General features: G+C 35.8%; 1 protein-coding gene across 6 annotated transcripts in view; it reads left to right on the forward strand.

Annotated features, from left to right (window-relative positions):
* Positions 1-13,543, forward strand: part of EPHA6 (EPH receptor A6) — a 1,019,792-nt gene that overhangs the window by 93,538 nt on the left and 912,711 nt on the right. For all 6 annotated transcript variants that reach the window (XM_027554351.1, XM_027554393.1, XM_027554360.1 and 3 more), the window contains exon 2: positions 358-422. In XM_027554351.1, coding sequence (XP_027410152.1) covers positions 358-422 — 65 coding nt within the window. The remainder of the gene's footprint in view (positions 1-357; positions 423-13,543) is intronic.

The following is a 13,543-nucleotide window of genomic DNA, read 5'->3' on the forward strand; positions in this document are numbered from 1 at the left end:
TGATAAAGAATCCACCAGCAATGTGGGAGACCTGGGTTTGATCCCTGGGTTGGGAAGATCCCCTGGAGAAGGGAACAGCTACCCACTCCAGTATTCTGGCCTGGAGAATTTCATGGACTGTATAGTCCCTGGGGTCACAAAGAGTCAGACACAACTGAGCGACTTTCACTTTCACTATAATTATTATATATTAAGCTTTAGTATTTATAAATAATTTTACCTAGGTCATGCAACTTATTAAAGCTAATTCAAAGAATAATAATAAAGGTAGTTGACAGTGATTTAAGTAACTAGTTTCTACTTAAGTCAATTAAGAAGTTCATGCAAGAATTTTTTTTGTTGTTTATTTGCTTCCAGTTGTGTTGCTTGATACAACAACTGTGCTGGGAGAGCTAGGATGGAAAACATATCCATTAAATGGGGTAAGTTTAAATATCTTTCAAAATTGTTATTCTGCTGGGTTTTTAGGGTGTATTATAATAGTTAAAATTGTTCAATGTTTTGAGTATGAATTTCAGCATAAAACTTAAATCCTATGGAAAAGATTAAAATACAATTAAAGCTAGTAATCAGTGGAATGATATATAAAAATGCTTTCTTCTAAATTAGTAATTGTTCTTTAATATATTGTTTATATATAGTAGTATTAGAATAGTGCCCATATAAATATTTTCTTTAAAAATAAATGTTTTCTGTGTATATGTTAAATTTGGTAACCTCATTGAATATTTGTATGTAAACAACTTTAGATTATCGTAGCATAAGTCAATTTTACAGATGCCATTTGGTGTTCATTAGGAAATATGAATCTTCTAAAGTACTATGCATCTTTTGAACTTTTCACAAAGGAACATATGGTTAGATTTTTGTTAGCAGAGTGTAGTTGCTTTTGAAAGGCTTATAAGGGTGCATAATTTACTAAGTACAGTTTTGCGGGTATTGACATCATTTTAGCTATGGTTGTACTTGACTTTTTACATGTTTTGATATATTTTGCCTCATTTTCACATTTAGTTTATTTCTACATTTTTTATTTAAAGCTAAAATAAAAGGGTGATTTGTGATGCTTTTTACCTTGATTTTGTCTGTTAAAACAAATCTTCAACAATGGAGGCAGTCAGTTGTTTCTAGATATACTTGGATTAGCTTTTGTTCCTTTTCTTAGGAATTGTATTTTTCTCATTCATGACATTCTCCCTGATACTATTCTACATTGCTTTTTTCTGTTAAATATATAAATTTAAATCTGAGAGAAGTTGACCCAAATTTTTTTGTTTTTAGAATCATTAGAATAATGCTATTTGAGTTTGACCTTTATGTCAGGAGTTATTCAACAGTCATTCATTAAATTTTTATTTTCAAATAAAAATTCCTGTAAGAGTTTAATCTTTCTTTGTTTAACAGGTTTTTTGTTTCTTTAGATTTGTTTGTTTATAGCCTGTGTTTTTACTATTTCTGAAGTTTTAATCTAATAGAGTTCTTGTCAAGCCATTTGTGAGAATGTGTCTTTTAAACTAAGATTATGCTTGTACCTTCATTATCTTATTTTCATTAAAATGAATATGCATCAGTATTCATTGAATGTAGTTAGTATATTAATCACAGTTACTTTGAAGTGAATAAAGCTTCTTTTCTAGAATATCTTTCCAAGATATATATCTTTTTCTCAGTAGATAAAGTAACTTATAAAGACTTAAAAATGATTAAGTAGTCTATAAGCCCCACTTTTTCATTTTCTGAATAAAATGACAATGTTAGCAGTCATACTATCACTGATTTTATGTAATCATAGCCAAAGAATCATATGAGGAACAGCAGGAGTTGTGCCCCTGCTCTGGTGAGTGTGTTTGGCTTGATCACAGGGCTGCATTTCGTAATGCAAAGTGGTAACTAGGAGACATAGGGACTTACAGAGTTACAAATAAACTTACTACTATCATTCTTGTAATGATTCTGTCATAGGTGTTATGAATTAGGAATTTTCTATGTCTGGTTTATTATATACAGAGAGGGCAGAGTTGTCTGAAAAATTATGTTTATTTCATAGTTTTCTATTTGCCAGACACTGCTCTGAGAATTTTATCCTTTTATTTTTCACAATGGCCCTATGAGATTTGTCTTAGTTCCATTTCCCTGTAGGAGAAACCCAGTATTAAGGAGAATAAGGAACAAAAGATATCAAGGATTTATAGGCCAGGTAGTGAGTGATGTACTTCAATACATGCTGCATTATTTCTGACTCTAGTGCCTGTATACTTATGATGGCCCTGCAAACAGAGGAGGATTGGAAACTATGAAAAGCCAGTTACTTACGTGTGCTATTTGCATAATTGATTCAGATTTTTTTATCCCCTTGATAAACATAATGCTAAACTGAAATGTGCATTTTGGGCGCCAACCAAGAATGAGCAGGCAAAGAGAGAAAGAAGAAGGAAAAAACTACAGTAGAAAATAAATATGATAGAGTAAGGTAGCAAAGGAAAAGATGGTTAAAAATTCATTGAGCATTTTACCACATGCTAGGCTTTGTTCAAAGCACTTTACTCACATGAGTCCTAGAAATCAAGTATAAATTTTCTCTATTGAAAGATGTGAACCTGAGGTACATTAAATAACTTCTACATGGTCACAGAGCGAGGAAGTAATTCAGCAAAATTTCTAAGCCAAACATATTTTAATCTTCACATGTATCTGTGGTCATTTCACAGCTCACTGCTTTTTATTTAAGATTCTGCCAAGTAAAGATAAAGGGCAATGACCAATACATATAGACTACAGAGGGAAAAGTAATACAAGGATTCAGACGTTAAAAAGTAACCTGAATACTCAATTACCTTGGGATATCACTGATGGGATAAGCTATATTACTTTTAGATTATCACCCAGATAATAATGCATATACGGACAATGTCAGTGGTAGGATTTCTTTAAAATTGGAGCACATGGACATATTTTGTAAGAGATATGGACAAAGCTTCATGAATTAGATAAAATAAAGGTGAATCAAGGGAAATAGTAAAATGGATAGACATTAGTAAATTTTAAAGAAAATACACAACTTAAGTTTCTCTTTTAATGAAGAGAATAGGTTACTGACAAGATTGGAGCTTTCATTTCAGTCAATCAGTCATGTCCGACTCTCTTCGACCCCATGGACTACAGCATGCCAGGCTTCCCTTGTCCATCCCCAACTCCCAGAGCTTGCTCAAACTCATGTCTATCACTTTGGTGGTGCCATCCTACCATCTCATCCTCTAATGTCGCCTTGTCCTCCCGCCTTCAGTCTTTCCCAGCATCAGGGTCTTTTCCAGTGAGTTGGTTCTTCACATCAGGTGGCCAAAATATTTGAGTTTCAGCTACAACATCAGTCTTCCAATGACTATTCAGGACCAATTTCCTTTAGGATTGACTGGTTTGATCTCTGTGCAGTCCAAGGGACTCTCAAGAGTCTTCTCCAACACCACAGTTCAAAAGCATCAATTCTTCAGCACTCAGCTTTCTTTATAGTCCAACTCTCACATACATACATGACTACTGGAAAAACCATAGCTTTGACTAGATGGGCCTTTGTTGGCAAAGTAATGTCTCTGCTTTTGAATATGCTGTCTAGATTGGTCATAACTTTTCCTCCAAGGAAAAAAATGTCCTAATTTCATGCCTGCAATCACCATCTGCAGTGATATTGGAGCCTCAAAAAATAAAAGTTTCTGACTGTTTCCATTGTTTCCCCATCCATTTGCCAGGAAGTGATGGGACCAGATGCCATGATCTTAGTTTTCTGAATGTTGAGTTTTAAGCCAACTTTTTCACTCTTTCACTTTCATCAAGAGGCTCTTTAGTTCTTCTTCACTTTCTGCCATTAGGATGTTGTCACCGGTGTATCTGAGATTATTGATATTTCTCCTGGCAATCTTGATTCCAGCTTGTGTGTCATTGAGCTCAGCATTCTGCATGAATAGAGCTTTACTTGGTGCTATTTATAGGTTAAAACAAGTGAGTAGATAAGTAGAAAGGGTGGAAAAACTTTGAGCCATGGTAATTTGAATGGCCATTTTAACTAAAGTTGCCTTTTCTCAGAGATACTACTTAAGTTGGTTTTACAAATATGTAAAGACAACTAGATGATGTATTTGACAATCTTTTGACATAAAGCATATCTGGTGTTTTTCTGAATGAAGTATTTCCTAGGAATAACTTTTAAATTGATAAGATTTTCTTCATTTAAAGAAATTAACTAAGAAATATTTTTGAAATATATAATGTATGATTTACATTATAAATCATATAAAATATGTGACAGTAAATTATCTCATACTGGTTTTATTTTTTATTCTTTTTTTTTAACTTAAAATGCCCATTTTACCCATAGTAACATACCGACTGATGTTGTTACAGTAGTAGGCATTCATCTTTTGCCTGTAAAGAAAACCATTTCAGGTTATTTGAATAAAACTTAAGCACCGTTGGTTAGCAGATATGAAAAATAGATGAGTAATCTTGAGCAAATGATTCTTTAGGCTTTCAAAAATGAAAAAATATATATATTTATTCTGAAATGCTTGTCAACTCATTTTTGCCAATATTGAAATATACTTTAAAAAAAGTCATGTCCTGAATTCCATTTAACAAGTTGCTATTTTACATTCTTGGAGTTAGGTACTCTTGTGAAGTTTAGAAATAATGTCTTCACAATATTATTGCCAATGAGAGTATATTGAGGTAATACTCAGTATTGTTGTGTGAAAGAATAATAAAGGGAGGAATGAATTCTGGTCAAGAAGAATTGGTTGTAGGAAGTAACATATCAGTAACATATCAGCTCTTTCTTATACATTGAAGGAATCACAGGTGGGCTGGAAGAGAGAGTAGAAGCACCTTTTAGGAAAAGAAAATTACTTGAAGACAGGCACACTATTCTTAAATGTGTGCATTAGGTTCCAAATAGGAAAAGGAGTACATCAAGGCTGTATATTGTCACCCTGCTTATTTAACTTATATGCAGAGTACATCATGAGAAACACTGGGCTGGAAGAAACACAAGCTGGAATCAAGATTGCCGGGAGAAATATCAATAACCTCAGATATGCAGATGACACCACCCTTATGGCAGAAAGTGAAGAGGAACTAAAAAGCCTCTTGATGAAAATGAAAGAGGAGAGTGAAAAAGTTGGCTTAAAGCTCAACATTCAGAAAACGAAGATCATGGCTTCTGGTCCCATCACTTCATGGGAAATAGATGGACAAACAGTGGAAACAGTGTCAGACTTTATTTTTGGGGCTCCAATATCACTGCAGATGGTGACTGCAGCCATGAAATTAAAAGATGCTTACTCCTTGGAAGGAAAGTTATGTCCAACCTAGATAGCATATTGAAAAGCAGAGATTACTTTGCCAACAAAGGTCCATCTAGTCAAGGCTATGGTTTTTCCTGTGGTCATGTATGGATGTGAGAGTTGGACTGTGAAGAAGGCTGAGTGCTGAAGAATTGATGCTTTTGAACTGTGGTGTTGGAGAAGACTCTTGAGAGTCCCTTGGACTGCAAGGAGATCCAAGCAGTCCATTGTGAAGGAGATCAGTCCTGGGTGTTCTTTGGAAGGAATGATGCTAAAGCTGAAACTCCAATACTTTGGCCAGCTCACGCAAAGAGTTGACTCATTGGAAAAGACTCTGATGCTGGGAGGGATTGAGGGCAGGAGGAGAAGGGGACGACAGAGGATGAGATGGCTGGATGGCATCACTGACTTGATGGACATGAGTTTGAGTGAACTCCGGGAATTGGTGATGGACAGGGAGGCCTGGCGTGCTGCAATTCATGGGGTCACAAAGAATCAGACATGACTGAGCGACTGAACTGAACTGAACTGAAGAATATTTTGTGTGGCTGAAGGGAAGAGATGTGGTGGATAGTGAGTGAAAGCTGCTCAGTCGTGTCTGCCTCTTTGCCACCCCATGTACTATACAGCCCATGGAATTCTCCAGGCCAGAATACTGGAGTGGGTAGCTGTTTCCTTCTCCAGGGGATCTTCCCAACCCAGGAATCAAACCCAGGTCTCCCACATTGTGGGTGGATTCTCTACCAGCTGAGCCACAAGGAAAGCCAAAGAATACTGGAATGAGCTGCCTATCCCTTATCCAGGGGATCTTCCAGACCAGGGATCCAAGTGGAGTCTCCTGAATTGGAGGTGGATTCTTTACCAGCTGAGCTACCAGGGAAGCCATTTACATAAGCTTTTTAAAATATAAAGTGACAGTAGGAAGCAGTGTGACAGGTTTCCTCTGTTACTTATAAACTGGTTTAGAAGGCAGTCCCCAGAATTCTAGTAATGCTGTGGAAATATTACCATTTTAATTTACAACCAGGATAAGCTGCATTCAGCTAGGAGCCAAGGGATCTCAGTTCTAGTTGCCATCTTGCACCATGTGATCCTGAATACTCTCAACTTCTGAAATCAGAAGCCTCATGACAAAAGGAAAGGGGGTGAATCAGGCCATCCTAGATATCCTTTCCAGTTCTGTACTTTGTAATTCTGTGAAATCAGAGAAGTATGTCCCAGGCTGTTTGGGATCAGGGATTTGAGAACCTAAGTTCATGTACTTTTAATCTTCATACTTCTTTATTGAGTCCTGTTCTTATTAAATGTATTTCCACATTCATGTATTTAAGTATATTTAAATAGTCTCTCCATCATTAGCAAAAAAAAAAAAAAAACGTTTCTCAAGAATGTACTTTTCGTTTAGCTATTTTGTAAAAGACTTTGAATTTCAGTGTCTGAATTGATTTCTATATTGTGTATCTCAAACCCAGTAAGTAGAAATAAAAGTAAAACTTTCTGAATTCTCTTGAACAGTCAAAAATTATTGAAGCTTTCTTTTGTTTAAGACAATAATATAAATACTTGGAAGTGAAAGACAACTTGGAAAATTGTTAAGAAATAATGTTCAAAATATAGGCTTTATTGATATGTTGAGAACAGAGTGAAATTGAATAACTGTACTTATAAAGAGAATAGAGCTTGGTTTTAGAAAAGAATGAATACATCAGTGAATTGGGGAACCAGTGGTTATAATTCTTAACACTGTGCTCTCACTGTCTGATGTTAAGTGTTTTATATCTACATAATTAAAATCTGTTAATAACTTTATCCTGTAAATGTCCTTTCTATCCTTTGTCTGTCAGTATACTACACTAAGGTGGTAAAATGATGATCAGGTAGAGTAGCTAACAAAGTGTCATGATAATCAGTGAAAGAATGCTACATGAATAAAAAATTTTGTGCAGCACTATAGAAGTTACCTGAATACAATCAAAGTGTTTTCATAAATATTAAGTATAGGCAGTTGCCCTGGGTTTTCTATTTTCTATTAGTAACTAATAACTGGTTAATACTAAATTTTACTATGTGCAAAACTGACGAAGCTATTTCAGTTTTGAAAGTCGCCTGAGAGGGAGACAGATAGTTTTTAAGAAGTCATGTTATTTACATGCTAATAAGAGAAAAGAAACACAAAAGACATAGCTCATGCAATAACTTTGTACAAAATAAGCAATTAAAAAATATGTATCTTGTGAGTTCTCATAATCTGAAAATGTATGAAATAAAATTATATAAGTTTTCTTGACACATTAACTCTCAGGTTTACTCCTTTTCTTTGATGCTTTTATTTACTCAATTTATTTTTAACAAATAAAACTGTAGATGAAAAGGAATACAATAAGAGGGTATATTAGTTAAATTTGACGTTCAAATCCTTAATATCCTTTATATATCAGTCCCTGTTCAGTGCCACACAACAGTAGGAGTTTGTCATATTGGGGCATCTTGTCTCAATATTAACTCTTACTAATAAAAAGTAACTGCTATTAACCAGAAAAATAAAAAAGCTTTCATGATTAAAACCTTATATTGTTTTCCTTGAGACTTAGTAGTTATATTTGATACTTCTTAAACTCTAATAGCCATGTGGCTTTTTTGTTTTAATACTGTAATTGAAAAGGTAATGTTTTTGGGTAGCTACATTATGGCTATTAAAGGTATACATACTTAATAAAACCTGATAGTTAAAGCATAGTATTTTATAATATAATTCCATAAAATAGTATACAATTTAAACCTAAAATTATATATACTTAATGTGGATGGAAAAATTAGATTTTTAAGCATTCTATTGACTCACCTGAAATATTTTCACCATTTATTTTTATTTATAGTAATATTTTTAGTGAGGAAATGAAATATTTGCTTGTTCTGGATTTTTTTCCCCACTCTCCTCTTTTGGCTACTACTGTATGCATATAGATCAGATCTAGTTTACAAGGTTGAATGGACACAGATTTATGCACTTCAGTATTCAAAATCCAATTTCCCTTTCAACAGTAAAGTAAGCTTTAACAAAGTTTTAAGAGAAAACTGAATATTAGGAGGAAGAAAAAGTGCTATTGGATAGTAAGCTGCATTTTGTATTAACTATGACAGATATTAGAAAACTTTCTGAGATGCCAAACATTGGTTTCAAATGTGTATTATATGTATTTCATACATGCGTGACATAGATGATCATTAGGGTTTGAATAATGTAAGGCCATAGAAGATATGTGATCTTATCTGTTAAATATAGTGAATTAGTTTTAGGAAATTTACTCTGAGATAGGAAAATAGGGATAAGTCATTCATGCCTAGATGAAAGTTATGAGTGAACCTAGCATTTCAATTACTAATGATTCTTATATTGAAAAAAATTAATGATTTTTATAATAAAAGAGACTTATATTACAATTAAACTGTGTAGAAAGATAGTTTATCCCATATGTCAGATCCTATTATTTTCTAATATCATTGTTCCTAAGTTGAAAAATCAAAGTAGAATGTGTTGACAATAGAGAATAGAATACCTAATAGTTAATTTATGCATTTCATATAGGAAGAACCAATTTATTATAGTACCTGATTTTAGTGCTGCATTTTTAATACATTTTATATTACATTGAAATTATCCAAAAATACATGTATGTGTTTGAATTCTGAGAATAAAAGCTTTAGAGATAATTTAATGTTAAAAATGGATGTCAGTTGTTCTTCTCAAAACTGATACCTAAATAGTTCTTTTCTCTGAGAAATTTAACAATGTATATGGTAGTTTTCTAAATGTCTATCAGATTAATTTCAATCATATTGTTTCACATTTGAAAGAAATTACTTTACAGTTTCAAAAGTTTCCATTGTCCTAGCCTGGCTCTCAGAGATTCTTGCCTCAGTTATTCCCAGTCTGCTAATGAGCCACTTAGAGAAAATTCTTCATTTTCCATTATATTGTTCTTGATCGCTACCATTACTATTTGATTTGTTCTTAAGATTTCCATCTCTTTGGTTATTACATTATCCCTCTGTTCTTTGCTGTTGTCTAAGTTACCACTAAAGCCCTTAGCATATCATAGATTTTAATAATTCCTGGTCTGATAATTCGAACATTTGTGCCGTGCCTGACTCTGGTTCTGATGTTTCTTCTCTTTAAACAGTGATTTTTCTCTGTCAGTACATCTTTTAAATTTTAATTGAAAGGTGGAGATGATATCTGGGTAAAAGGAATTAAGGTAACTAGGCCTTTAGTAAAGTATTGGTAATGTGTGGGGGAAAGGAAAGTATTGTACAGTCCTATAATTAAGTCTAAGTCTTTTGGTGAGCCTGTATCTCTGGACTATGAAGGATTCTCAATTTTAATTTCCCTCATTAAGTAGACAAGATGGCTAGAGGTAGCTGAAGTTGGGTTTCTCCCTCCCCTACACAGAAGTCTGGAACTCCTTGAAACTGGATATTTTCCTTTTCTCGAGTAGGTTGCTGCTGCTGCTGCTGCTGCTGCTGCTAAGTCGCTTCAGTCATTAACTTCAAGCCAGCTTCTGTCCAGAATTCTTTAAGGCCATTAATTACCTGTATAAGGAAAAGGACTTAACTCTAATGCAGATAGCCAATGCTATACTATGCTATGCTAAGTCACTTCAGTCATGTCCGACTCTGTGCGACCCCATAGACGGCAGCCCACCAGGCTCCCCCGTCCCTGGGATTCTCCAGGCAAGAACACTGGAGTGGCTTGCCATTTCCTTCTCCAATGCATGAAAGTGAAAAGTGAAAGTGAAGTCCCTCAGTCGTGTCCGACTCTTAGCGACCCCATGGACTACAGCCTACCAGGCTCCTCCGTCCATGGGATTTTCCAGGCAAGAGTACTGGAGTGGGGTGCCATTGCCTTCTCCGCCTCGAGTAGGTTAGACTCTGTTAAAACCCCAGATCCCAGCAGGCAGTTAGGGCCCTGGTAAAGTACTTTCTCCCCAGGGCAGGCCTTGTTAAGACAAACCAAATGATCTGGCATATTTCAAAGGGATTAATTTACATTTTCAACTATTATCAATATTGTATATTTAGAAGTGGCTGAAACCTTTTTTTATAGAGTTTAACAAATTATGATTATGCTTAATTTTCTCTGCCTTCTGGTTTTATACAAAGAACTTTCTGGATTTTTCACTTTCTCATCAGTTCAATCACTACTGGTAGTAGATGGTTTTATTTTTAACTCCATTTAATCTAAAAATGAATCAAGCTTATATGCCTTTGATTGCATGACGTTACTACTGTTATTCTGTCAATAAAGCAGGACTTCTGAGTTTCTCATGAGGCAGTTTGAATAGTAGACCATGACACACCCAAGAGCTTGTCAAAATTTAACTCCACATATCTTGACTTCACAGGAGACCTAATAAAATCCTCCCCCAAAACATTCAAATTATTGCCATGAGTCTGCACTAAGAACTGTACTTAAGCATTTTATATATTTTTCATTTAATCCAAATAATATCTTTGTGAAGTAAGTATTATTAGCACCATTTTACAAATAAAAAAAAACCGAACCTGAGAAAAGTTACATCACCTGCCCAAGTGTCTAGTGACATTTGCTGCTGCTGCTGCTGCTAAGTCGCTTCAGTCATGTCCTACTCTGTGCAACCCCAGAGACAGCAGCCCACCAGGCTCCGCTGTCCCTGGGATTCTCCAGGCAAGAACACTGGAGTGGGTTGCCATTTCCTTCTCATGATATTAAAACCAGGGTCACTCAGTCTCAAAGCCAGGATTGTTAGACATTCAGGGTACCATGAATTGATGTTCAACATTGTGATTGGTGCTATGGAGAATGTAAAATAATCTATACATTTACTCAAGTGCAGTCTTAACCTAGTTATAGTGTTATTGCAATGATACCGATTTTGTGTCAAAAGATATGTGGTTATTGGAAAGTGCTAAAACATAGATTAACTCATCTTTGAAGGGCAAAGGATATCCAAAGCTAAAAATGGTTACTTATTAAGTATAGTCATTTAGTCAGTGGCATAACAATATTTGGTGCATATTTATATTTACATTTTTTTTTCTCTTAGAAAAGAACTAAAGAAATATTCCTCTAGTGTATTTCTTTGGAGTCTATTCTTTCATGTTTTATTGTTAATAACTACATCTTACATGTATTTGTTATTGACTGTAAGTTAAAGAGTAAAATAGAGTTCAGTTCAGTTCAGTCACTCAGTTGTGTCCAACTCTTTGCAACCCTAAGGACTGCAGCACACAAGGCTTCCTTGTCCATCACCAACTCCCAGAGCTGGCTCAAACTCATGTCCATCGAGTCAGTGATATCATCCAACCATCTCCTCCTCTGTCCTCCCCTTCTCCTCCTGCCTTCAATCTTTCCAAGCATCATGATTTTTTCCAATGAATCAGTTCTTCACATCAGGTGGCCAAAGTATTGGAGTTTCAGCTTCAGCATCAGTATTTCCAATGAATATTCAGGCCCGATTTCCTTTAGGATTGACTGGTTGGATCTCCTTGCAGTCCAAGGGACTCTTAAAAGTCTCCTCCAACACCACAGTTCAAAAGCATCGATTGTTTGGTTCTCAGCTTCTTTATAGTCCAACTGTCACATCCTTACATGACTACTGGAAAAACTATAGCTTTGACTACACGGACCTTTGTTGGCAAAGTAATGTCTCTGCTTTTTAATATGCGGTCTAGGTTGATCATAGGTTTTCTTCCAAGAAGCAAGTGTCTTTTAATTTCATGGTTGCAGTCACCATCTGCGGTGATTTTGGAGCCCCCCAAAATAAAGTCTGCCACTATTTCCATTGTTTTTCCATCTATTTGCCATGAAGTGATGGGACCAGATGCCCATAAAATATAGTATTCAGTTCAGTTCAGTCGCTCAGTCGTGTCTGACTCTTTGAGACCCCATGAATCGCAGCACGCCAGGACTCCCTGTCCATCACCAACTCCCAGAGTTCACTGAGACTCACGTCCATCGAGTCAGTGATGCCATCCAGCCATCTCATCCTCTGTCGTCCCCTTCTCCTCCTGCCCCCAATCCCTCCCAGCATCAGAGTCTTTTCCAATGAATCAGCTCTTCGCATGAGGTGGCCGAAGTATTGGAGTTTCCGCTTCAGCATCATTCCCTCCAAAGAAATCCCAGGGCTGATCTTCAGAATGGACTGGTTGGATCTCCTTGCAGTCCAAGGGACTCTCAAGAGTCTTCTCCAACACCACAGTTCAAAAGCATCAATTCTTCGGTGCTCAGCCTTCTTCACAGCCCAACTCTCACATCCATACATGACCACAGGAAATATAGTGTAGTCCAACCCAAAACCCAAAACTCCCTTATCGAAGTAAGTATATTAGAAATGTTACAGACATTAGATAACACAACTAGGTAAATGTTGATTAGTTGCTAATTCCTGTTTGACTCTTTTGTAACCCTATGGACTGTAGCCCACCAGGCTCCTCCCTCTATGTAATTTCTGAGACAATAATACTGGAGTGGGTTGCCATTTCTTTCCCCAAAGGATCTTTCCCACTCAGGGATCGAACCTGCATCTCCTGCATTGGTAGGTGGATTCTTTACCACTGAGCCATCTAGGAAACCCAGAGAAATTTTAGAGTTTGTCCTTCTCATGCCATCTTCTTAGTAAATTAACCAAGAGGCATATTGAAGATTCTCCACTATGGTTAGTGCCTGGATGCCATATTCCCTCAACTGTAACTTAATGGGACAAAGGTAGACACTTGATCAAAAGACATCTAATTAATGGCTTATCAGCTACCTGTCACCTCTCGTATATGTTTTCCATAAATGGCTAAATCAATCAAATTGTTTTTTAAGAATTTAGGGTTTCTAAGTTCAGAGCTGAAGAGAATTACAATCAGAAACTTGTGCCATAAAGATACACTTAAAGATTCATGCGTGAAAAAGTAGAGCAGAGGAGTTCTGATAAACCAAAGTCATGTGCAAGTAAATGTTCTAAGAGAGTGAAAAAGAAAATAAAACAGCAGTTAAAGGGCAACCAGTCAGTCATAAGTGGAGCATGGAGAACGTAGCACATGCAGAGAAAAATCATGAGAAAATAACAGAGTGGGGTAGTCAGTACTCCTGGAGCTGACTAGGTTGCTGCTAAATCTCCAAGCCTAGTTCTTTAATATTCTTAAAATAAGTCCAGGTTCGATGCACGATACTGGATGCTTGG

This window comes from Bos indicus x Bos taurus, chromosome 1, assembly GCF_003369695.1.
Source record: "Bos indicus x Bos taurus breed Angus x Brahman F1 hybrid chromosome 1, Bos_hybrid_MaternalHap_v2.0, whole genome shotgun sequence".
In the NCBI taxonomy this organism is placed as follows: Eukaryota; Metazoa; Chordata; class Mammalia; order Artiodactyla; family Bovidae; genus Bos; species Bos indicus x Bos taurus.